Source organism: Schistocerca americana, chromosome 4, assembly GCF_021461395.2.
Source record: "Schistocerca americana isolate TAMUIC-IGC-003095 chromosome 4, iqSchAmer2.1, whole genome shotgun sequence".
NCBI lineage: Eukaryota > Metazoa > Arthropoda > Insecta > Orthoptera > Acrididae > Schistocerca > Schistocerca americana.
The window spans coordinates 226648495-226675173 of record NC_060122.1 but is presented as its reverse complement, the minus strand read 5'-3'; the positions used below and the strand labels follow the sequence as shown (position 1 = coordinate 226675173).

The window sequence follows — 26679 nt, the reverse complement described above, 5'->3', positions numbered from 1 at the left end:
CCAGATACCAAAATTCAAAGGTCTAGCTTGAAAATTGCCGTAATAGCAACATTTTTTTTTTAAAAAAAAAAGAAAGAAAATGCCTTCTTAAACAATGCTTACAGTATAAGATCCACATGTTGTCAAAATTTTAAATTTCTGCCCTTAGTGGTTTGGGTTGAGTGATTATGAGTCTGTCAGTCAATCAGGACATTGTCTTTTATATACAGAGATTTAAAATTTTCCGTCATGCCAAGGTGATGTCAACAATATTACAAGCACTTCTGTTTCCTCATGGAAGTTTTGCTCCATTTGATGGGTTGAAAATAAAATGATGTCCATCTGTGATCAGCAAATATTAACTGCTGTTTGAAAATGGGTAAAGGACGTAGAAAGGGTAAAGAAAGAACAGTAGGAGGTAAAACGAAAAGCTAACATCACTACTGCAATTCCTAAGAGTCATAGCTACTGAATAGTGTCTCATGATACTTGAGGGAATTGAGTCTTTGAGGGACAATATGCTGATAGCTCATCTCATCATTTGAGACTATGGCTGCCCAGGTTGATTCGTTTCTGACTAAATGATTCCTTAGCTTCTTTCCTCTATGCATCCCTCCAGTCTATAATCAGAGAGCTAATGAGAAAATTTGTTAAACAAGAAGTTTGTAGAAACAGATTAGCTTTAGAATATATCTTAAGGGCAACATAAATCAGTCGCTACCTCAGTAAGTGGACATCAGGTTCAGAACCAAAAACGCACTGTGTCAGTGTGATACATCAGAATAGATATCTTGGCGTTTGAAAAAGATATCTTGGCATTCTGGAATGAGTGCCTTACATTTATGAACTGTATGATTTTCAAAATTCTGGATCAATTGCACCTAGCATATTTCTGTATGAAGGGCATATTTAGACTCAGAAGTGGGAATTAACGCTGACCATGAGAAGAGATTGTTAGGCATAGCATTGACACATTTAACTACCTTGAACTGATTTGGTTGTACTGAGGCTCATGCCATTGCCCTCCAGTTCCAAAATCTAACAGACATCAGACCAGTAAAGAAAATCCTCAAAGAATTTGATGAGTATTGTGTTCCCATCAATAAATTCTGGTTGATGGTCATCGGGGTGAAAAGTGGACCTGAAAATGTGAAGACATTTATCTTTGCATGAAGTCTCCTCCATGGCAACACCAGCCTTGAAAGAGGTTTCTTTGTCAACTTCATTATGGTGAAAAATTTGCTGAAGCCTCCCTCATAATCATTTGTACTGTTCACAATGTGCTCTAAGTTGTTGGGGATGCTGGATTTCTATCGCAATGCAGTTAATACAGAACTTCGGAAATGCACATGGTTGGTACAATCAAACACTAGCAGAGAATAGGCAACTGGGAAATCCTTTAAAGAAAATGAAAGGAAGGAGAAAGTAAATAGGGAAGAGCTAAGAGTGCTTCAAAGCATGAAAACAAAACTCATTTTGAAGAAGTAGTTCTATTACTAAAAAATTTCTGTTTGTGACCTCACTTAATGTTCATGTATGTGTCCTTATCAGACTAGTCTATTGCTATTCCCTGCATATCATTTTGTTCAAATTGTATTTGAATAAGTGTATTTTGTTATTGAAATAAACAATGCTCTTTATTTTTATGTCTGTGTACTCCAAACAGCTGAGTATTCTGAATGTCTTGTGGCTACATAACTTTGACAAGTGACTTTTGTAACACATCAAAAGAACATGGCCACTCAGCGACAGCCATTAATGACAACCTGCAGATACTACACATTGTCAGCAAAGGAAAGATATTAAATCTCCTTTGAAGAGCTCAAAATTTACATTCATAGCCCCAAGTCATCACGCCTAATTCTGAAAGAACAAGTTTACATAATTTGCCATCAACCATTCTGTATGTTATAACTGGCATAACAATTTCATTTTCATAATTTGTAATATCTGTTTTATGTCTTATGTGTAACATATCTTTACCTCTTAGACCGAAGTCTTTGGACCATAACCTCTTTGTAAACACTTTGGATGTTGCAAGTGCATGTGCTTCTGAAGTTACTAACATCTCAAGTGCCACGTTGTATCAAAGACATAATAAGGAAATACCAATAATTACCATGGCTAATAATGTACAGTTGAAGCATGTGCACGAATAATGCTGTATGGCACACTTTGCAGTTGTTGGGAAATTGATAAAAACTGTTAGTTCCAGAGAATTAATACGATATAATAATGTAATAGCAGATATGTATTGTTTGTGCATACAGACTGTGGATAATATTAATTTCTGGTTTTTAAAATCGCGCTAAGCACAGATTTTTCGAAAATAAATAAGTTTTAAAATGGAATAGGACTGTATGGCAATGGATATACAGCATTATTCCAGATCAGCCAGTGCTCTGCTGTAATTATAAGGTCTCTAGAATCCAAAATTAGTAAGTAAGATATTTAAAACAAGATTCTAAATAATATTTATTGTAAACTGAATTGCTTGATCTTAAAAAAAAAAAAAAAAATACAACATTAGTTTATCAAGTTTAGGCTCAAATCTAGTACATTATAGTCAATTGTCACACTGCAGGTTTTCATAAAACTGCCTGTATTTTGGTTCCATAAATTTCGTCATGTCCAATAGATCCCTTTTCTTCTCCTTATGAACTCTCAGTGTCCCGTTATAGAGCAACCGGAATTCAGAAGGCAATGGACAATTTTTTACTTGATGTTCACAACCATGCTTTACAATACAGTGTCTTTCCCATGGGTGAAGCACATTGTGGGTACGGCGCACGCTTAAACCTCGAGGATCATCACTACACAGCTTCAACCAAGGCGGCTTCTTCAAAAGCAACTCGATGGATCCTATGTCCTTGAAGTCTTCCATCATCATCTCGTGAATGGTCAGTTTTGAAGGATCGACAAAGGCCTCAGCAATGGCGTGCTTCCATTCTGAAGGAACCATAACTTTTGACACTTTCTTTCTTTTCTCGATGACTGAAAAATCCCTGTCACAAGGTAGGAAACTGTGACCCGAACATAAAAACTTCTGATGTATTTCTGTAAAGTACTTGCAGCTGATCAGATAGAAATAAAGCGCTAAAACTCTCCAGTTGTTGATCTGCCCGACACAGCGGTCAGACCAAACAATCGGTTTTCATTCCATACCATCTTCAAGCGTATTATAATTGTGCGTCACAAATTTAAGCAGACACGAAACTATTTCGGCTGAACCTCTCCTTGTGGTGGATTCATCCCATAAATTTACGGTGATGTTTCCAGTACAACGTCATGAATCGTGAAATTATATGACGACAGCTGTCTCTGGTAGAACACTGTAGAATAAGTCAATGTAGGACAAAGTAAAACCTGTTGTAGGTCAACACATATAACATGTATATTTCCAGAATGAGATTTTCACTCTGCAGCGGAGTGTGCGCTGATATGAAATTTCCTGGCAGATCAAAATTGTGTGCCCGACCGAGACTCGAACTCGGGACCTTTGCCTTTCGCGGGCAAGTGCTCTACCATCTGAGCTACCGAAGCACGACTCACGCCTGGTACTCACAGCTTTACTTCTGCCAGTATCTCATCTCCTACCTTCCAAACTTTACAGAAGCTCTCCTGCAGGAGCTTCTGTCATCTCTTGCAGGAGAGCTTCTGTAAAGTTTGGAAGGTAGGAGACGAGCTACTGGCAGAAGTAAAGCTGTGACTACCGGGCGTCAGTCGTGCTTCGGTAGCTAAGATGGTAGAGCACTTGCCCGCTAAAGGCAAAGGTCCCGAGTTCGAGTCTCGGTCGGGCACACAGTTTTAATCTGCTAGGAAGTTTCATATCAGCGCACACTCCGCTGCAGAGTGAAAATCTCATTCTGGAAACACCCCCCAGGCTGCGGCTAAGCCATGTCTCCGCAGTATCCTTTCTTTCAGGAGTGCTAGTTCTGCAAGGTTCACAGGAGAGCTTCTGTAAAGTTTGGAAGGTAGGAGACGAGCTACTGGTAGAAGTAAAGCTGTGACTACCGGGCGTGAGTCGTGCTTCGGTAGCTAAGATGGTAGAGCACTTGCCCGCGAAAGGCAAAGGTCCCGAGTTCGAGTCTCGGTCGGGCACACAGTTTTAATCTGCCAGGAAGTTTCATAACATGTATATTGTTATTCCTCTTAGCCATTTCCGTATTGTTTTTTAGGGCTTTGTATGCTTGGTCTGCCCTTGAATGATGCAACTGACTCTCAATTTCGATCTTGTGCAGTTCTATTTCGTCTGAAGCTGCAATCATTTTGTTAAACAACAAATCGCACAGTCTGCAAGTATCTGATCTAGGTGTTCTGAAATGCAGATTAAAATTGTTTGAAACACCCTTTGATAGTATGACCTACTTATTGACTTATCAGGAAACTTTTTGGTAAACAACCGATACATTCTACAGAGGTTGAGATCGGGGTGCAGACATTCTTTTGAGGATTTATTCCTGCTGTGATGGCTCATCTGCTTTGGTAAACTCGACATGTGTTGCCGAATAAGAGCCCTGTCATCATTTGATATGGCATGTGGCCTATTGCAATGTTTTCCTCTACCATCTTTAGGAGTGGTTATTCCACCTTTTACTTTACATTGCAGAGTCTGCTTTCGTTGCTGGCTGATGGAGAATATGTCAAGCAATGTTTTTTGACACACTTCTTTTGAGTAAACTTTGTATTTGAAAGTAGCTTGTTTCCGTGAAGTATCATCTGTCTTACCTCTCTTGCACCTGGCTGGCACGCCTATTTCCATGGATTTTATTAAGTATATGGACTGCTCACCATATGTTAAGGCATGATATTCTTTGTACAGCTTTAACTTCATTTCCAGGTTTATGTCCTTGCGTCCTTTTGAGCACACTTCTGCATTGCATACACGATCCTGAATCACGAAAACAATCACTTTTACTACCTCTTATTCAATTAGATTATCAAATTTCACATTCTCTTTTAATAATATAGCATTACTCAGACTGAATATTCTATTTTTTCGCCAATGATAACTACAGAACTGTAGTTAATTTCATTCACGTCACATACTTTTACTGTAATGTTTTCAGAAGATACACATTACATGTCATTAGAGCCATGTACTCTACAGGGCACGTTGCCGCTTTACAGGACACATATGCTTCTCTGAAGACATACACCTTTTACAAAACCCATACAGCCTTATTCCACTCACCTGTGTTGGAGGCTGTTTCACAGGAACTACCTTTCCTTTTCGTGATTTATGTTACAGTCCACCATCATGAAGCCTTTTCCTCTTAATATCCTGCCAACTACCTATTTTAATTTTCCTTTTCCGTGCATTATTTTCACGTTTCAAACCACTTGCGGTAAGCGTCACCTTGCTGCACTCCGCCATTGTTGTAACATACAGCATTGTTCGCGCAGAGCCACGAAAACTGTGCGCGTCTCGTCGCTGTTTAGTGCTGCCCTCGGACGGTGAACGTGTCAATTATAACAGCAGGCGATGCAGACTGGCATATACAGCATTATTCCACGCGATTATACGAAATGTCAAAATGTGCCATACAGCATTATTCGTGCGCACGCTTCAGTTGATATGTACTAAATTGAAAGTTTTTTTCTAAAAAATGTAATGTGGAAATAACATGGACATTCCAGTTATACATAAGAACTATAATATCATCAGCACATGTTGCATAGTCACTTCTACATGTGTCAGTTGTGTCTATTTCGTCATCATCACAGTATTTGACAATGTTATGAAAAGGATAGATTGCAACTCGCCATATAGTGGAGATGTTGAGTCGCAGACAGGTATAACAAAAAGGTTACTAAACATGTAAGCTTTCAGCCAGACTGCTACTTCTGAAATAAACACACACAAACACACACACACACACACACACACACACACACACACACACACACACACACTCGAAGAATGTCAGGTATTTAAAAAATATTTATCAGGTGAAAAAATCATTACAGTGACTTGTTACGATAAGACAATACAAGCAATCTCTGATTCTGTTGCCAAGTTACACACAAAATTTCATTATATCTTCAACACTATATTTTTTTATAACACTACAACTTTCACCTTTCATGGCCACCTTCGAGTGGGAGCCAGATCAGGGAGTATGGAGGTTGTTCAAGAACAGTTACCATCTTTGGCACCACAAATTGGTGCACACAGATAGTGCAGCGCAGTGTGCACGGGCGCTGTCTTGGAGCAGCATCCTTTTTCCAATCCTGTGCAACTCTGGCTGAACCCACTGCATATGCTGTAGTAATCAGTTCAAAATGGACTGCTGAAGTGCAGCATTCATTGTTTGACCTGCAGGAACAAATACATTGTTGTCGAAGAAGGCGATCAACAGTGTTTCTGTATTGGATATTTGCAGACAGCTCACATCCCCCCCCCCCCCCCCCCCCCAAAGCACGGGAAGACAGTGAACACCATGACATCAATTGCCATTTCGATTCCGTATAGAACTGGTAGCAGCAAGTCTCAATTCCTGTGATGACGGTTTTCAGAAGTAATGGATCCTGGTCACACGTGGAAAGGAAATGAAATCACCAGCAGTTTCCTTCCGTTTTGCTTTCTACTCATCTGTGAGCTTGTGCGGCACAAATCAGGAACAGATCTTCCGCTTACCCAAATCGTTGTGGACAATGGTGTGCACCGTGACCTTGTTGATGCCCAAATCCTCCGCAATCAATCTGAGAGTCGGTCGCCAATCTTGTGCCAGCATTTGTCACACTTTCTCGATCTTTTCTGGGGTTCTGCTTGTCGATGGCTGACCTGAACATGGATCATCGTCAGTTGTTTCCTTCTCTTCACAGAAGCATTTAAGCCATTAATAAACACATTTTCTGCTCACTACTTCCCTCCTGTACACCTGTACCAACATTTCATGTGTCTCCATTGCAGTCTTCCACAGTTTGTAGCAGAACTTCATGTTTACACATTGCTCCATTGTGCTGTGACACTTCGTCTCACACTATGTCCTGTTGTTGGTCACAGTCTTTTTTTACAGCCAGTCACATGCAGTACATGCTGTGTATTGATGCTCCTCTAGTCTCTGAAGACCCAAGCACATGCGCGAAATTTCTATTCAGATATGACACCATTCACCGAACTTTTTAGACACACCACATATATTGCTCTTACTGTACATGGATAATGTAATTGTTTAATCGTATTTCTCTGCAGTGCTATCTTTAGTTAAAATGAAACTTAATTACTAGTGATCTTTTGTGCTATTTATAGGCACTTGTTTTTAATCAGTGTAAATATTTAAAAATTAATGTATATAATTGCAATTGCAGGACGGGGCACCCATATTTAACAGGTCTCTCAGTGGCAGGTGGAATTTTTTTGATGGGAGTGGAGGGTGCTATTGTGGGACCCATCCTGTTATGTGGCGTGTTCCTTGCAATTAATATGTCAAGTACACTAATGAATGAAGCGTCAAGTTCTGATACCCGCCTTTCTGAACATCTGTGCCACATTACTGACATTAGTTCAATCAGTCATATAAGAAGGTAATTTATGTTCTCTTGAATGGAACGCACCCAAATAGCCAGTATAACAAGTAAAACCAACTAAAATTTATTTATATGATATGTATTTGTTAATTCTGTTTTTATTATTATTATTATCATCATTATTATTACTTTTGTTTTTGTTGATGTTGTTTATTACTACTATTACTACTACTATGAAGCTGAGAAACGTCTATTTGGCATTGTAAATGCTCCCTTTTTATTTCAGCAAAACTCAGTGATGCAGTGTACTTGCCACGTGTTGAAGTAGAATACAGCAACCAAGGTGAGTAGTTCAGTTGACTCATTGCAAATTTTCAATTTTTTTTATTACTTTAACATTGTGTTCATTTCACACATGGGGGTTTCTATCATGAGTCAGCTTCAGAATCTTGGGTTTGTGACCACATTATTGTGTAAAGTATTCCACTCTTTTTGCCATTGTTGTATGTGATTTTCTATTAATTAGTTTTGTTGTGTATGTCTGATAAAGGACTTAGTCCGGAAGTTGAATAATACCTAATTGTATTTTTCATTGTGCCTGTTACCTGTCAACAACTTCTGTATAGTGAATTGTTGTTGATCCTTTCCTTTATGTTGCTACTCCATGACAGATTTTCCATTGTTTGATTTCACTCTAAAATCAGATATATTAATATTTCTTCTGCACCTTATTATAAATTGGAAAATGCATTATAAAACTCATTACTTGTGACTGAATGAATGTTGGAATTGACTCTTTATTGAGAGTTACTTTTATTTGAATATTATTGGGAAATATTTTGAATGAGGAGGAGGTTGCTGCCATGGCATCATGCTACTCTTATGATGTCCTGCAGTGATTAAGAATTAATCAGGCAAGCAGCCTGCCAACATGGACTGACTGATTGTTGTTACGGGCTTACAGCATCCCAACTATCAATAGTATCATATCTACAGACCAATAGAGATATAAAGGCTGCTCCCGGGACCGTAGCTGCAAACATCAACATGATATGTGGACTCATTTTATCTGCTGTAAGGCATAGGTATCACAAAAATAGCCCAACACCATGAAAGCTGTCTCGTAATTCAAATCAAAATTACTGTCCATAAGGGATCTAATTTACATAACTGTACTCCATCTTTGATTTAATGTTGACTCATGAAAGAAAATGATGATAACAGTAGACAGGTTCATATCACATTTGTGATTTATGTTTTTATTCAGTGCAAAACTTTTAATGCATAGTGAAGCTAAACAAGAATAAATTTAGTATATTTTGACTATTCTTCCCCAAAAATATATGGAAATTTTGGCGCAAACTCAGTAAATTCATAATTTATATTGTCCCTTTGACTGCTTTAGATTTGTTAACACACACTGCTTCTTCTGTCCCCAGGTGCTCTAGAAATATTTTAGCAACCTGCCTCTCTTTCCACCAGGTGCTCTAGACATATTTGTCTGTGCCAATTTGTGAATGAATACCTTTGTGCTCTAGATGTATTAGAATGTTGTAGACATTATTAGAATGCTTTAGACGTGTTAGAACATTCTGCTGCATGGACACCTGTATTATTGCTCCAAGCACTTAGCAGCTGCTCATCATTGAGCCTGTTCAGTTGGAGTCCCTGGACTTCTGTTGCTGTTTTCAACCTCTTTTAGTTACTGGCTCTTAACCTAAGATTTTATTTGCAACTAAAATAGCATGCTTCTGTACTTTTAGAAGTGAACTGATCTTGAAGATTCTCACTAGACACAGTGAATTTAAGGGAAGTGTGTGGATCTTGACCACTTTCAATGCCACAGGAATTTTTGAGATGAGAAAGACTTATGAAGAAATAAAGGAACCACAGTGTGTTACAGATTACAACTTGAGACTGGGAGCAGTCGAGCTCACTGCCATGCTACAGAGTTCATTTCAGTCAGCTTGGAAGACCATGGAGGGACACAAAATGTTATTTTTTCAAGTAGTGGGCCTGAGCATTTTATATTCTCATAATCACAGCAGAGTAGCAACTTGTGCTACAGAATGGAGCAAAACTGTCAGAAAAATTCATTCAGATAATGTGAATCCTCTACGATTTACTGCGAGGCATTTTAGAAATGTAATTGAGAGTGAACATTCAAAGAAAGGTACCCCAGTGCTCAAGTGCACAGTATGCTTGAAACAAAGAATGCATCAACAAACTAGGCACGAGTGCAGAACATATAAGAAATCACCTAGTGTTGTGCCATGTTTACTGAACACAAAGACTTAGTATCTATGGACAACTGTAGAAGAAGGATGAAATTACATAGCTACTTCTCTAAAATTAATCGAGAACAAAAATACCCTACCTGACAAAAAGTGAAATACTTAGAAGAAATGGTTGGATGCCAATGTAAATTCATACACGTTCACACTAGAGGTGGATATGTAAATGATTAAGAGTTACGGTACCAGAGAAGGAAGGCTGCTACTCACCATATAGCGGAGATGCTGAGTCACGATAGTCACAATAAAAAGATTCACACAATTAAAGCTTTCATCCATTAAGGCCTTTGTCAGCAGTAGATCCACATACACACATGCGTGCACGCACTCGCGCGTGCACATGCACACACACACACACACACACACACACACACACACACACACACACACACACGCACAAATGCAACTTGCACACACATCTGCAGTCTCAGTGGTCTCAGCTCTCTGAGACTGCAGATATATATGTGTGTGTGTGTGTGTGTGTGTGTGTGTGTGTGTGTGTGTGTGTGTGTGTGTGTGTGTGTGTACGTGTACTGATGACAAAGACCTTAGATTAGATTAGATTAGATTAATACTAGTTCCATGGATCATGAATACGATATTTCGTAATGATGTGGAACGAGTCGAATTTTTCAATACATGACATAATTAGGTTAATTTAACAACATACTTAAGTTAATATAACAACTTTATTTTTTGTGTTTTCTGTTTTTCTTTATTTTTATTTTTATTTTTTTTTATTTTTTTTAATATTTTTTTTTTTTTCTTTTCTTTTTTTTTCTTAATTTATACCTAAAAATTCCTCTATGGAGTAGGAGGAGTTGTCATTCAGAAATTCTTTTAATTTCTTCTTAAATACTTGTTGGTTATCTGTCAGACTTTTGATACTATTTGGTAAGTGACCAAAGACTTTAGTGCCAGTATAATTCACCCCTTTCTGTGCCAAAGTTAGATTTAATCTTGAATAGTGAAGATCGTCCTTTCTCCTAGTATTGTAGTTATGCACACTGCTATTACTTTTGAATTGGGTTTGGTTGTTAATAAAAAATTTCATAAGAGAGTATATATACTGAGAAGCTACTGTGAATATCCCTAGATCCTTAAATAAATGTCTGCAGGATGATCTTGGGTGGACTCCAGCTATTATTCTGATTACACGCTTTTGTGCAATAAATACTTTATTCCTCAGTGATGAATTACCCCAAAATATGATGCCATATGAAAGCAATGAGTGAAAATAGGCGTAGTAAGCTAATTTACTAAGATGTTTATCACCAAAATTTGCAATTACCCTTATTGCATAAGTAGCTGAACTCAAACGTTTCAGCAGATCATCAATGTGTTTCTTCCAATTTAATCTCTCATCAATGGACATACCTAAAAATTTGGAATATTCTACCTTAGCTATATGCTTCTGATTAAGGTCTATATTTATTAATGGCATCATACCATTCACTGTATGGAACTGTATGTACTGTGTCTTATCAAAATTCAGTGAGAGTCCGTTTACAAGGAACCACTTAGTAATTTTCTGAAAGACAGTATTGACAATTTCATCAGTTAATTCTTGTTTCTCAGGTGTGATTACTATACTTGTATCATCAGCGAAGAGAACTAACTTTGCCTCTTCATGAATATAGAATGGCAAGTCATTAATATATAATAAGAACAACAAAGGACCCAAGACTGACCCTTGTGGAACCCCATTCTTGATAGTTCCCCAGTTTGAGGAATGTGCTGATCTTTGCATGTTACGAGAACTACTTATTTCAACTTTCTGCACTCTTCCAGTTAGGTACGAATTAAACCATTTGTGCACTGTCCCGCTCATGCCACAATACTTGAGCTTGTCTAATGGCTGAAAGCTTTAATTGTGTGAATCTTTTTATTGTGCCTACCACGACTCAGCATCTCCGCTATATGGTGAGTCGCAACTTTCCTTCTCTGGTATTGTTACATTCCATCCTGGATTTTCCATTGTTTGATTAAGAGTTACTGTTCTCTGTGACAGGTATAAAAAGCCGTCAGAGTGCATCAGTGTTGTACATGTATAGTGTTGTTAACCGGGCATCGTAAGGTATATATGGTGCATGAACAGCATTAGAAGTAGAGGGATCACTAGGAAGGACGCAGGGACGTCCCTTACTCATGTGAGACAGTGTTATCAACACCTGACAGAGTTTGAAAGGGGTGTCATTGTGGCTTTCCATCTGTCCATCTTATCACTATCTAGATTTGTAGAACTTTCACTTATGAGATTTCACTTGTGAGAGTGGCATGAAGTTGGACAGCATAAAATGTCCATGCATTGTGTTTACCAATGCATTATGTTTCTGCCACCTTGGACAACCATCATTGATGAGTATAGTAGCAACCTGGGGAGAAGCCCAATTCTTCCAGTGTGTTGGAGAGACACTGCAATGTTACTCCTGGCGTCATTACGTGGGGTCCTTTGGATATGTCTTCAGGTCACAGCAGGTGGTGATTTAGGGAATTCTAACAGCACTAAGATGCATCACGGACATCCTACATCCTAATGTATGTGATCGTATTGCTATGCCATTTTTTCAACCTGACAATGCTCGTCCACACATGGAACATGCCTCTGTAAGCTGTCCATGTGATGTTGATGTACTCCTACGACCAAAAAGATCCCCAGATCTGTCCCCAACAGAACATATCTGAGACCAGCTCAGGTGTAAACTGTGTCTCAGAGCCACTGTCCAGGATATCAAGGACTAGCTACAACTGTTATGGGCCACCTTGCCTTGAGAAGATACAGTGGCTTTGCAGTACCATTCCCACCTGATCAGTGCATGTGTAGAGGCCAGAGGGGCTACATTGTCATACTGATAAGTAGAATCGCACTACTAAGTTCTTTGTAAATTTGACATTACGTTTTAATAACTGAAAAATTGTCACACACCCTCTCATCCCTTGAAGTTTCATTCCTTTTCCTTTTACCCTTCTGGATGCTCTTTTGTCACTCATTGGAAAATAATGATGTTAGTAATAATATATTTTTAGCCATAACAGTGCCAGTGCAAAGCCTGGATCAATGGAAAGGATGGGAAATATGTACAGAATGTGTTAAAGTTATTTGAACTCTTGAAAGTTCCTGACATTGAAACTCTTTTCCATAAGAATTGCATACAGACTACATATTGTAGATGTTATATTTATTTTTTAGATGACGTACAAAAAATTACAAACATGTTGTACATTGCATCAATGAAGCTAAGTTGCACCTAAATGTCAATTGCCAATGCACAAGTGTTATTTGGAAACAAACAAAAAATGCTCAGAAACCTTGACTCTTCGTTTTAGAAGGTAGCATTAGGAAATTTTTTTGTGCTTTTGTGGTTGGAGAAAATGGTAAACATCCAAAGAATTTTGCAGTACACAGACATCTTCCCTTGAAAGTTTTGTGCAAAAGTGTTATTGTGCTAGTGATGACATTAAGGAACAGTTTGGTGTTTTGGATTGTACATTCCTTATTCATTCAAAAAACTAAAAATGATGCATAGTAAATCAAAGAAAGCTCAGGTGTGGTCAAATGTTTCAGGTGACAGGAAGTGATTTTAAATTAAAGCATTACTTTGATTAATTACTGCAGTGCATGGATGGTGGCATCTGTGCTTTAAAACTGTTTACACAGGGTACTTACTACAGGTGGACAATATGGCCAAATGTGACAAAGCACTCACTTTACTATAGTCTCAAAAACAGCATCATGAAATTATCAGTCAGCTCTTGTGTAACGGATTCAGTAAAATGGAGCAAAAGTGTTCTTGTTGTGATTCATAGTAAATTACAGTGTATTAGAGTGATATGGTATATGGTCAGTGTAGTCCTTTCATCTGTAAAAGATGTAGTATGACTGAATAAAATCATCTCAGTTTTCAAGCTATGTGAGTTCAAATAAAATTCTCAATCTCTTGATGGCAATCTTCACCGTCTTTTTCAGGAGTATGTGCAACCTCTGTCATCGATTAGAGGGGGTCAAAACTATTCATGAACAGAAGGTGAGTTGGGCAGCTCAAAGCAGCTCCGGCCCACCTTGGGAACAAGTGATGTCAGGTGGCATGAGAGGCCAACGCCATGTTTGAAACTGCCACCGACTGGTGACCTCTGCTGTTAAGTCCCATAGTGCTCAGAGCCATTTGAGCCAAACTGCCACCCTTGTCTCCCTGCAAGCGTCCATGCAGTAGCCACCAGAAAGATCGCAGGAGGTGCACATCAGCACGGCGCGTCACGGACGGTAGTTGCCGCAAGTAGAGTCCCGTCCACCAGAGGGCACGCGAGAATTCGGACGCGACCTCTGCCGGCGTAACAACAACAACAACTCAGGCAGCACAGGCCGTGCCCAGTCAGTTAACATCGGGCATGCCTAGGACACAGTCCCGGTCTATACTAAGTGAAGTGCTACGTAAACGTGAACAGTGTTACTACACAATTGGCGACGAGTAGGGTCGTTCTTTCACGTGTTGCGTCGTTGTTCCGGTTTCGCAGCTTCTCCACGGCATGGAGGATTTAGTGCGGGTTTTGGTTGAGCAGCAGGCGGAGCTCATGGCCACCATGAAACAAGTGCTTCCGGCGTTGCTCTCCACGCCGTCTGCTCCAGCGCCGTTCCCTCCTCCCTTTCCCCCGTATGACGAGATGGCGGAGGATTGGGACACATATGAATATCGCCTTCGGCAGCATTTCCAGGCATTTCATGTTGCCGATGTGGAAGTATTCATGCTCTCTTCTTGTCTTGGATATCTCCCTCGCTGTATCACGTTTTGCGGCAGCTAGCACCGTTGCAGGAACCCTCGTCCTTGTCTTTTGACGCATTGTGTTCATTGCTGTCTTCATATTATCGCCGCCGCACGCATGTTGTGGCGGCTGGGGTCGAGGTCTATCAATGCAAGAAACAGCCCCATCAGTCTTACCGGGCGTGGGCCGCTACCCTGCACGGTCTTAGTCGCAAGTGTCATTTTGTCAAGGAGCAGTCGCGAGAGTCGTATGCCCACGTTATGGTACGCGACGTCATTGTTCGTTCGGCCTCTGATAGGGAGGTCCGGCAACGGGCCCTGCAGTTAGAAGACCATTCCCTTGAGGAAGTCCTGTCCATTGCTCAATCATATGAAGTCTCTCACGCTGCAGGTCAACAGCTGGAAGCGTGGTGCGACGTCGCGGCAGTTCAGGGTGGCGCGTCCGTGTCCACTGTGTCCGGGGTGGACGACGTGCGAGCGGTACAATCCGGCCGTTACGGCCGCTCCCGCACAGCGCGTAAACAGAATTCCGGCCGCCGGCCCCTGTTGCCATCCTGTGCATCGTGGTATATACATCATGATCGGTCAGAGTGCCCCCAGCGTTGGGCCATTTGTCGCAAATGTAATAAAAAAGGTCACATTGCAAAGGTTTTCCGCTCGGCCTCAAAAGAATCGAAGGAAGCAGGTACAGAGGACATGGATGTTGACATTCAGGAAGTTTCATTGGGCCAGGCTCCCGACGCATCGGCACGCAAACTCTTTATCGAGGTGTCGGTTCGGTCGCGCCGGTTACAACTGCAAGTAGATACGGGTGCGGCAGTTTTGTTGTTGAATGCACAAACTTATTCGGACCTTGGCTTGCCCCCGTTGGCGCCAGTTTACCAGCATCTACGCGGTTATGGTAAACAGTTCATTCCCCTACTGGGTCAATTCACTACCGACGTGATATACAAATCAGTCACTCGGCCTATTACTTTTATTGTTGTCAGTGATGCGAGGTCCGCTAACTTTTTTGGCCTGGATGCCTTTCAAGCTTTTGGTTTTTCTATCGCTGACACCATACAGTTGGTCTCCGAAGTCGTTCCCTATCAATCATTGGAGTCTTTGATCTCAGACTTTCCAGATATCTTAGAGGAGGGCCTGGGACGTGTTTCAGATTTTGAAGCTCACTTAACGTTGAAGGTGTCGGCTCGCCCGCGTTTTCTACTTGCGAGGCAGATCCCCTTGGCTTTCCGCCCTCAGGTAAAGGAAGAGCTAGACCGGCTGACAGCCCTAGGGGTCGTTCTTCCCATTTCTTCTAGTGAGTGGGCTTCGCCCCTCGTTATTGTAAGGAAGCCCTCGGGAAAATTACGTCTTTGTGGCGATTTCAAGGCCACCATTAATTCCCAATTGGTGGTGGACACCTATCCTTTGCCTCGTGCTGATGAATTGTTCTCCGCCGCGGCCAGAGGCCAATAGTTTTCGAAAATCGATCTTTCGGAAGCTTATCATCAGATACCACTTGATGAGGACTCCAAATGGCTGGCGGTCGTCAACACCCCGTTTGGCCTTTACCAATACCAGCGGTTGGCCTACGGAATATCCAGTGCCCCAGCGATATTCCAGCGTTATCTTGAGCATGTCACGTCGACAATCCCTCATTGTATTAATTACCTGGATGACATAATTGTCACAGGCCGCAGCACGAAGGAACACTTGCACAACCTTCGCACCCTATTTCTCAAATTCAGGTCTGTGGGCTTGCGTTGCAACCTGCACAAGTCAAACTTCTTCCAACCATCCATTGAGTATGTGGGCTACACAATCTCTCGTCACGGCATCCAGCCACAAGGAAGTTTGGTCCAAGGTATCATCCACCTTCCTCGGCCAAAAAGAGTTACAAGCTTTTTTAGGCAAGATAGCCTATTACCACCGGTTCATTCCCAGGGCTTCCACCATAGCCCGCCCCCTGTACTGCGTTTTGCGCAAGGGTGTTCCTTTTGATTGGTCGCCTGCATGCGAGCGAGCGTTCACCTCGTTGAAGGGCCTCCTCACGTCAGCGCCTTGTTTGGCTACTTTTGACCCCCATAAGCCGTTGGTCCTGGCTAAAGATGCGTCGCAGTATGTGGTGGGGGCGGTCCTGGCACATCGCAACGCAGATGGTTCCGAGCAACCACTGGCATTTGCTTCCAAAACTCTTAGTCCCGTGCAGGCCCATTACTCCCAGGTGGAAAAAGAGGCTTTGGCCATTGTCTACGCTGTTACCAAGTTTCACCCTTTCTTGTAGTCTTCCGGTGGGCCCGGATCCTGCGTTCGATCGAAAGGAGATTATGTGTTTTCATTTGATGTGGCGTCCCGCCAAGCGGTTGATGGCTTCCCGATCACTAGTTCTCGGGTCGCCAGTGAAACGGCAGCTGACCCGGTTCTCCGGCAAGTAGTTCGCCTCATTCAGCAGGGGTGGTCATCCCGCCCTCCAGGCCGGGCCTTGGACCCTCTTCGTAATTATTTTATTCTACGAGACCACCTCTCGGTCTTGGAAGGAGTTCTCCTTCTGGCTACCGATGATACAGCTCCTCGCATGGTTGTTCCTGCAAGTTTACGAACGGAGGTCCTCACGTTATTACATGTGGGGCACTGGGGTGTTTCCCGTACTAAAACCCTTGGCTCGCAGACATGTGTACTGGCCCGGTATTGACAGAGAAATTGAGCACTTGGTGGCCGCCTGTTCCCAGTGTGCGAGCCAACAGGCATCTCCCAGGGCAGCGTTCTCTTCATGGCCGCCAGCAACCCAAGCATGGGAACGTGTTCACATCGATTTTGCGGGCCCGTTTGTCAATGGCTTTTGGTTCATTGTCATTGATGCTTATTCCCGATTCCCATATGTGGTTTGCTGCTCCTCAACCACTTCAAAAGTTGCAATCCAGGCACTAGCAAAAATCTTTTCTGTGGAAGGTCTGCCAATCACCCTGGTCTCGGACAGTGGACCACAGTTTATTTCGCAGACCTTCCAGGATTTTTGTAGGCTCTTCGGTATTCGGCACGTTTGCTCTCCCCCCTTCCATCCACAATCGAATGGGGAAGCCAAGCGCATGATGTGCACATTTAAGACGCAGATGAAAAAGTATGTGCACGAATTTCCTGCGGAGGAAGCATTGACGTTTTTCCTGACGGCATACTGGACCACACCAATGGGAGAACGCAGCCCCGGAGAGCTCCTCCATGGGCGCCAACCTAGGACTCTGCTGCACCTCCTCCGGCCTGGTCCTCGCCAGTCTTCGCAAAGTGGAGTACCTGGGTTTCCACTGGGTATGTCGGTCTGGGCCCGTGGTTTTGGTCACAATCCATGTTGGATAGCGGCGGTGGTCCTGCGCCGAAATGGCCGCCGGCTCTATACCTTGCAGGCGGGGGACCGGGTGGTACGTTGCTCACCAAAATCAGCTACGTCCACGTTTGGGCACCCACCCTCCGACCTCTCGGACACCGGCTTCCCCATTGCCGGCACCCGTGTTGGTTTCTCAGGGGACATTACCGCCTCTCCCCGCTGTGACTCTGCCGCACTGCGATGGTTCTCAGCCTTGGCAGCCTCCAGTAGCTCCAGCACTAGCATCGCCATCGTTCGAGATGCCCCAGCGAGAGCCGTCCCCCCTCTCAGGCCCGGTTTCTCCGGAGGCTGGTTCACCTGTGGTCGTCCCTTCCCCATCGTCCCCGCCACTGGGTCTTGCCCCTCCCAAGGTGGAACAGGATCCGGCGTTCAACAGCTTGACGCCCATTCTGTCCCGGGCTCCAGTGGAGGGACGACGTGGGCCTCTTCGTGTGGGTCACTTCCAGCTGTATTTGAAGGTTCCGGCACGAGGGTTGACGGATCCCCTAGACTCCGGCCTTCCAATGGATGTGGAGGTCATCGCTCCTGCCCGACGCACCACCTTCCGACGCAGTGGATCGCAGTGGCTTCGCTCCCCGAAGGAGGAGGAGTGCAGTAGCCACCAGAAAGATCGCGGGAGCGCATATTGGCACGGCGCGTCACGGACGGTAGTTGCCGCAAGTAGAGTCCCGTCCACCAGAGGGCACGCGAGAATTCGGACGCGACCTCTGCCGGCGTAACAACAACTCAGGCAGCACGGGCTGTGCCCAGTCAGTTAACATCGGGTATGCCTAGGACACAGTCCCAGTCTATACCAAGTGAAGTGCTATGTAAATGTGATGTTACTACAGTCCATCTTTGCTTCCTTTCGATATCCAACCCCCCCCCCCCCCCCCCCCCCCAAAAAAAAAAAAAAAACACCCTCTCACCATACTAAGTGTATACCCATGGTCTCTGTTGAAATTGTTGCTGTTTATTGTAATCTCAGCTGCCTCCTCTATAACAAAAGGGTGGCAAGTCACCATTCTTTGATTTTTAGCTGAGCAGAAGGCTAGCGTGGTCATTAAGTGTACAGGAAACTGACAGACTGATTGGTCCTTGAACATCTATAATTTTCACCACCCTGTACACAAGAAAGCTGTACTGAACACATTAGTTCACAGAGCAAAAGTTATTTCTGATGAAGACCGCCCACAGTGTGAATTGCAGTGCTTGAGACATGTTCAGAGATTATGGTTAGAGCAAGAGAGACAGTGCAAACACTTTCAGGTGCCAACGGAGAAAGTCGCCTTGTGAATCAGCAGAAGGGACCAAGCTGCTATTTCCTACCATATCATGTGACAACGAGCAGCAAGTTAGAGCATGTGCTGCAGTGGCATGGACTGAGATCAGTGTTCCGCCCTGCCCTTGAGGTGTGAGATATGCGGCGCCTTGTAAAGACGACATACCCAGTGTGTGTAGTATCCCTTGCAAATCATACAGCATCTACATAGATCAGACAACTCGTACGACTGCAGAGCGTTGCACTGAGCACAAGTGACATGTTAAACAAAGGGGGCTATACAAGTTGGCCATATATGAGCATTGCATGGAAAATGGACATAAAATATAGTTTGAACACATAAGAGTCTTGGCTTATGCATGAACATATTCTGTAATAAAGGAGGTGGCTGAGATTAGAATGAACAGCAACAATTTCAACAGAGATCAGGGGTACACACTTAGTAGAACAGGAGGATAGGCTTTGGATATTGAAAGGAAGCAAATATGGATGCTTGACACTTGTAGGGAGGTGGGAGCTATGATTTTAAATGGTGCTGGCCCCTCCTGCCACCTGGCATCGCTTGTTCCCATTTCAGGCCAGAGCTGCTTTGAGCTGCCCAACTCACCTTCCACGCACACATCATTTCAGCCCTCTCTAATTGGTGTCAGAGGTGGTGGAAAACTGTACCAGCCCTGGCAATCATTGGTTTTACTCCTGACTGTGATGACAGGAATTGCCATAGAAACCTTCAGAATTTTATTTGAGTTTATGAAGCTTGAAAATCAAGAATATTTTATCCAGGCATGCTGCTGCAAAATACTCTGAGGTTGTAGTATGACATTTGACCTAGGGGGGAAAAAAATGAACTGCAGCTTATTTTATACCGTCTTGAGTTAGTACAGTAAGGAATACATTGAAAGGAGCAGGTATAATGGAGCAGCATTGTACTGCTTAGGTAAAACTAAAGAGCATGTTGCTATTGTATTGAAAATGTCTGTAAAACTGTGTAATTATTAGTCAAGAAAACAATTGTAAAAAATTTATGAGTTTAGGCATTAATTGATATGCAGAGGCATTTCAAAATTAGAAACTTTGTGTCCAATTGATTTACATTCACACAATGTATTTTTGTTGTATCACTGTTGACAAAACTCGAGAGACATTCGGAATAGCCACTTGCTCTAGAAAATATTCAGCAAGGAGTGAGGTAAGCCATGCAAGTAACACTGCCCCATGTAGCAGCCCAAGTGCAAGGCACTAAGTGCGCAGGTAGCCATATTATCAATAAAGATGTAGTGGTCAACCCAGCTAATAGCAGGTACTTCTGCTGCAGTCAGTGTATACGGTGCACATTAATAAAACTAACAAACTGCAGGGATGTATTTCTGACGGAAAATGGGGGGAAAAGAGGTCCTGTGAGAATGTGTCCGGAAATACATAGTTGCCATGGCAGATGTCAGTGTTGAGAAACAGCTGAAATTGTTAATATTGAACATGATGTAACCCCTGTCAGGTTCTCTATTGAATTTGCAGCTGAGTTAGCCTCTCTTCTTACTATGACGTATCGTAGATCCTTGGAACAAAACACCATGCCCAGTTTTTGGAAAAAAGGCACAGGTCACACCCATCTACAAGAAGGGTAGTAGAAGTGATCCACAAAACTACAGTCCAATATCCTTGACATCAATTTGATGTAGAATCTTAGAACATATTCTGATCTCAAACATAATGAGGTGTCTTGAAAAGAATGTCCTTCTCACTGCCATCCACCATGGATTTAAAAAGCATTGAACACGTGAAACCCAACTTGGATTTTTCTCACATGGCATACTGAAAGCTTTAGATCAAGGCAACCAAGTAGATGCAGTGTTTCTTTCTTTCTGAAAAGCATTTGACTCAGTACCACACTTATGGCTTATTGTCAAAAGTATTTTCATGTGGGTATCAAGTAAAGTTTGTGACTGGGTTGAGGAATTTTTGGTAGGGAGAACACACCATGTTATCTCGTATGGAGCATCGTCAGACATAGGAGTAACTTCGGGTGTGGCCCAGGGAAGTGTGCTGGAAACCTTGCTGCCCGTCTTGTACATTGATGACCTTGCAGACAAACAGCCTCTTTGCAGATGATGCAGTTATCTATATTGAAGTAGTGTCTGAGAGAAGCTGCAAAAATATTCAGTCAGATCTTGATAAGATTTCAACATGGTGCAGAGATTGGCAACTTCCTCTACACGTTCAGAAATGTAAAATTGTGCACTTCACAGAATAAAAAAATGTAGTATATCCTATGACTATAATATCAGTAAGTCACTGTTGGAATTGGCCAACTCTTACAAATACCTGGATGTAATACTTTGTTGGGATACAAAATGGAATGATCACATAGATTCAGTTGTGGGTAAAGCAAGTGGTAGACTTCAGTTTATTGATATAATAGTCGGAAAGTGCAATCAGTCTACATAAGAAATTGCTTACAAATCAGTCATGCAACTGGCTCTAGAACATTGCTCAAGTGTGTGGGATCCATACCAGATAGGACTATAAGGGGATATTAAACATGTGTAGAGAAGGGCAGCACAAATGGTCACAGGTTTGTTTAATCTGTGGGAGAGAGTCACAGAGATACTGAAAGGAACTGAGCTGGGAGACTCTTGAAGACAGATGTAAACTATCCTGAGAAAGTCTGTTACCAAAGTTTCAACAATCTGTTTTAAATGATTACTCTAGGGATATAGTACAACCCCTTATGTATCCCTCACATAGGGCTTGTGAGGATAAGATTAGAATAATTACTTCATGCACAGAGGCATTCAGTCAGTCATTCTTCCTGTACTCCTTACATGAATGGAACAGGAAAAAACCAATAACTGGCACAATGGGACACACCCTCTGCCATGCACCTCATGATTGTTTGCAGAGCATAGATGTAAATGCAGATGGTGCTGACGAATAACAGTTTCTCTGACCACATGCTGTGAGGTCCTTGTATGTTGCAGGCTGTGTGATTGACACTGCATAATGTAAGCATCTGAATGCTCCAGTAGTCATGTCAGGAACAAGCTGAGATTGTGTATTTGTACAGCCAAGGTGATGGAAACAGTCAAGAGGCACCACAGCTATACAAAAACAAGTACCCTCACAGACACCAGCTGCATCACATAACATTTCAAGCAGTTTTTGGGAATTTGTGTGATCACGGGTCCTTTCAGACAGACAATTGTGCAGGGAGGTGGCTGGCTTTGAGGACCATGTTCTACAGGATATTGAGACAAAACCTATTACAAGCTCCAGGCAAGTGGCCCGCTAACGTGGTGTAAGCCAAAGTATGCTTATGTGCATCCTGCATGATGACTGCTGCTATCCCCGTCACTGGCTTGAAATATTGTGTGATATGGTTGGTGTCTGTGAGGGCACTTGTTTTGGCATAACTGTGCTGCTTCTCGGCTGTTCCATCCACTTGACCATCCTGACATGAATACCAGACCAGTCTGCTGTTTTGTTAGTGTTCTCCCTGCGTACCATAGAGAAATACAAATACAAATGGACACTTATTTTGTCTTCATTAAGAGCTGCATTTTAGTATAAACTAGTACTGTTTGTCTTCCCCTACCACCTACCCTCTCTACCTGACAAAGTATGAGGTATGTCCAAAGGAAAAGGTACAAGACAATACTGCGAGTAGAATTGAAGTCTTCATTCAAAAGTAATCACCAGAGGGCTGAGCACAACCATCCCACTGTTCCATGCTCCGAAGGATTCCCTGTTCCGAGAACTCCTTTGGCTGTGATAGGAGCCAGACCTCCACTGTGTCCTTCAGTTCATTGTGTGAGTTGAAGTGCTTCCCTTTGAGATGTTTTGGTGGACCAAACACATGGAAGTTGGTGAGCATCACCTGGCCTGCCAAGGGCACAGCTTTGAATGTTTTAGAGGGGAGGTGACGATGCATGCCTTGGGCTTGAAGTCGTTGCACCAGCTCTTGTCACAGGGGCAATCCGCTCCAGGAAAGCAGGGTCTTCATAATATCGGAACAGGTCTTGCAGTGTTAGGCCCCATATGCAGTGCCTTTTGCAGTTTGCTGAGATTCTTCGGCACCCACTGTGCACACAGCTTCTGGTAACCAAACCTATCATGCACAGTTGTACACACTATTCCAACAATAGCCCTCACCATCACTGTCAACATTTGTCAAGTGACACATTGATCATTTCTCACACCAGGTTGTTCACCTTGTCAAAGAGTTTGGCCATGATTACCTTGTTTGCTAGCCTGGTCTAAGGAGATCCCTCATACACTTCCAACCTTCACAAAAACAACTGCTCCACTTTTTCACTGACATGTCTAACACACAGTCTTGCCCCGTATACAAATGCCACCTGTCAATAAATACTGGCCATTCTAACCCTTTCGCAGTTAGAAATCCGATAACATCTTGCTGCTCCTCTTCACTGAATTTTGCAATGTGAACACTTGTGTCAAATAGGTGGATCACAGAACTGCCTGCTTCTCTCTTGTGTCATGTGCCTGCACACATGCACAACCATACCACACACTACATTCGCATCCCTAGATGTTGTGCTATTTTATCTCAAAGCAGCATATGCAAACTTCAACTGGTTTGGTTGTTATGACATTTCATACCTTTTCATTTGGATACACTTTAGGATAAACAGAAGATAAATCAGACAATAACTCAAGTGAAAAGCAACCCACAGCTTTATTCAAAGTGAAACAATGCATTGTATTTATTCCCAAAAATCATCTACACTAAGATTTGTTCTGTGATATTTCCTACACAAAGCAGACTGTTAAGATCATAGTAGCTTGCATATGAAGTCAAAGTCAACATTCTGCACCTTTCAAAATAGATCAGTGGAAAATGCTGCCGATGTTTAAAAAGACCTAACTATCATGCTTCAAGAGAGCAAGGTGGCCCATAGATTTGGCACTGAATTTGCGTTTAGGAAGGCAGTGACTCGATCACTGTTAGGATGATCACATTTTGGTCTTCTGTGATTTCCTGAAAATTGCATAAGCTAGTGGAAAATATTGGAATGATTCTTTTCAAAAAGACATGAATGGTATGCATATGCCATTAAAGTTTGTTTTCTATTTCTGTTGATGTCATCATTGACGAGACATTAAACTCTAATCTTCTTTCCATTTCATTTGGGAGAGGGGCATTGACACTTCATTGTGAATAATGCATCACAGTCGCCTGATTGTATTGTACACAGAATGGTTTGCATTTGAATGCTTCCAGTGAAAAGATACTTACAAGGCTAATTGCCAGAAGCACCCAGTCTGACTAGAGTAATATTCATCCTATCCTCCTGACTTCCAGTCTATTCGTAAGGCACTTTTCAAGGTAAATTTGTCACAAAGACAGAGCTTGGGATAAATACAGTTAATGCAGCAACTAGCAAAATAAAGTGATACTGCCTGGACCAAGACACTGATGTTAAGCAGAACACATTAAATGTCTTCCATTAAAAAATCAGAGTATCTTGTTAATAAAAAGGATGAAGTTCTCGTAAAACATAAGAAAATGCAAGGTCAGACGGACTGTCAGCAGATAGTGTTGGGATGGTAGAGAAGGTGAATGGTCAACTTTGGTTTATTGAGAGAATTTTAGCTAAGTGCAGTTTATGTGTAAAGCAGGCTGCATATAGGACATTAGTCCTACAATAATTTATAAAATTTAGAAACTTCGGAAAAATGTTCTTATGGTATGTAGTAGTAAGAAACAGAAAAATACTCTTCTTCTCCCCCCCCCCCCCCCCCCCCCACTACCACCACCACCACCACCACCAAAAGTAAATTTCCACCTTTTTTTTTCACAAAATGGTTCATTTTTAGAAGAGAACTGTAATTACAAAACAAAATTCCTGATAAAATTGTACACAAAAAATATCTTGGGCATATTTTCAGTCAGACAAATAGCTGTAGAGATATACAATTTGGAATAGAATTCTGTTGATGCATAATTTTTGCAGTGTTTGTTGTTTAACCAGTTACATAAATAAGGAGAGTAATTCAGTATATAGAAATATTTTCTTTATTTTCAACTTGATAAAATTTATTGTGTGTACAGTATTTCTGAAATCAGAATTAGGTGCCCAATAATGAAAACAAGAATTTCCAGTTCTTGTTCACTCACTGTTTCCCCACCACTGTTGCTGCTGTTTATCCCTACATGTGTCCAGTTTGGTTGAGTTTATGTTGTGAACTTATTAAAGCTGTGTAGGATGTTGAGTTTATTGTTATGTAGTATTTCTTCTTACTCTCTTTTCATTTCTATGGACTGAGAAAAGAATGATGCTGGATCCTATGACCTGTTTCATTTGCGATACATCTATTTTAGAAGGAGAGAGATCAAAAGTGACAAAGGGGTTAAAAACTTTTATACGTGTCAGCAAGGAATGGAAGTACAGTGTAAAATTTGTGAATGACTGCTGTAAAAGATGTTAAAAGATGTGGGTATGATTTATATAGCTTGAGTATGCCATTTTACATTACTGTCTGTCACCTCAAATGTCTCTTCTTGATGAATTATTGTATTGCTACTTCATTCTGGTGTTCCAGATCCTCCGTGTCACTGCCATGCTCAAACATCGAACTCTTCCGGACTTCATTCCTTCTTGCAGGGAATGCTAAATAGATCATCACAACTTCTACTCCTAGCTATGAAATGACTGAACAAACTCTCATTTCAACTTCTCATTAACATCTATTACAGTAGCTCAAATAGGCTATATCAGTGAAACCTGACATCAATCGTTAAAACACATCTGACTTACAGGTCCTACAGACAGTCAGTGGTGTATTAAAAGATAGTTAATTTGTCATGATGCTGATGATGATGGCATTGTTGGTAGGCTGCATATTCCGGGCAGTCCGTGACACCTTCAACTGGAGGCATCACAGTCTAAACACGCACACCAAACTGGTAGATCCCATGCAGTCACCTCCAATGTGCCTCAGCTGTCCCATAGCATTTGTGCCAAAATAAAGAGCATCTGACAGTCTCTAATTTCAGCTTACACACTATTTCTACCTATTTACTCTATTGTGAACATCTGTTGCTGGGAAGATTTTTCATAGTGGACCAGGACACTTGCTAAAACATCCTGATACACTACAGAAGGATGAAGCTAATACTATTCTCTCTTCTACACATTGTTGGAATGATTGACATGCATAACTAATTACACAGAAAGGTGCACAAGTATATGAGAAAAATCTAAGATCATCTTTATCCTATTCATTAAATTTCAAAAAAGATTTTTCATATATGCTGAAAAATGTGAGTTAGAAGCTGAAGGAAAAACATCAATCCAGAGATGTCATGGAATGTTTGCAGTTTGTGCTTTAACTCTGAAAGACACACTGCTTGAGAAAGAAAAGAAATGCAATGATGATTGTGGTAGCTGCAGAGGCTCATTATCATCAAGATTCCTATGCTAAATTAGCGTAGAACCCGCCCTCTATTTGAAAAAGAGGCTGCCCTTATGGTTCCAACTTTGATGGTACTGTCTAAGGCATGTACTGTTTTGCAGGTTCTTTGGACAAATG

The 26679-nt window shown here is 41.9% G+C and overlaps 1 protein-coding gene across 1 annotated transcript in view; it reads left to right on the top strand.

Moving 5' to 3' along the window:
- The window catches only part of LOC124613070 (transmembrane protein 245), a 255887-nt gene that overhangs the window by 223007 nt on the left and 6201 nt on the right, over nt 1-26679 (top strand). Inside the window, exons 13-14 of the mRNA XM_047141653.1 lie at nt 7294-7509; nt 7739-7795. Of these exons, the coding sequence (XP_046997609.1) occupies nt 7294-7509; nt 7739-7751 (229 nt within the window). The 3' untranslated portion in view covers nt 7752-7795. The remainder of the gene's footprint in view (nt 1-7293; nt 7510-7738; nt 7796-26679) is intronic.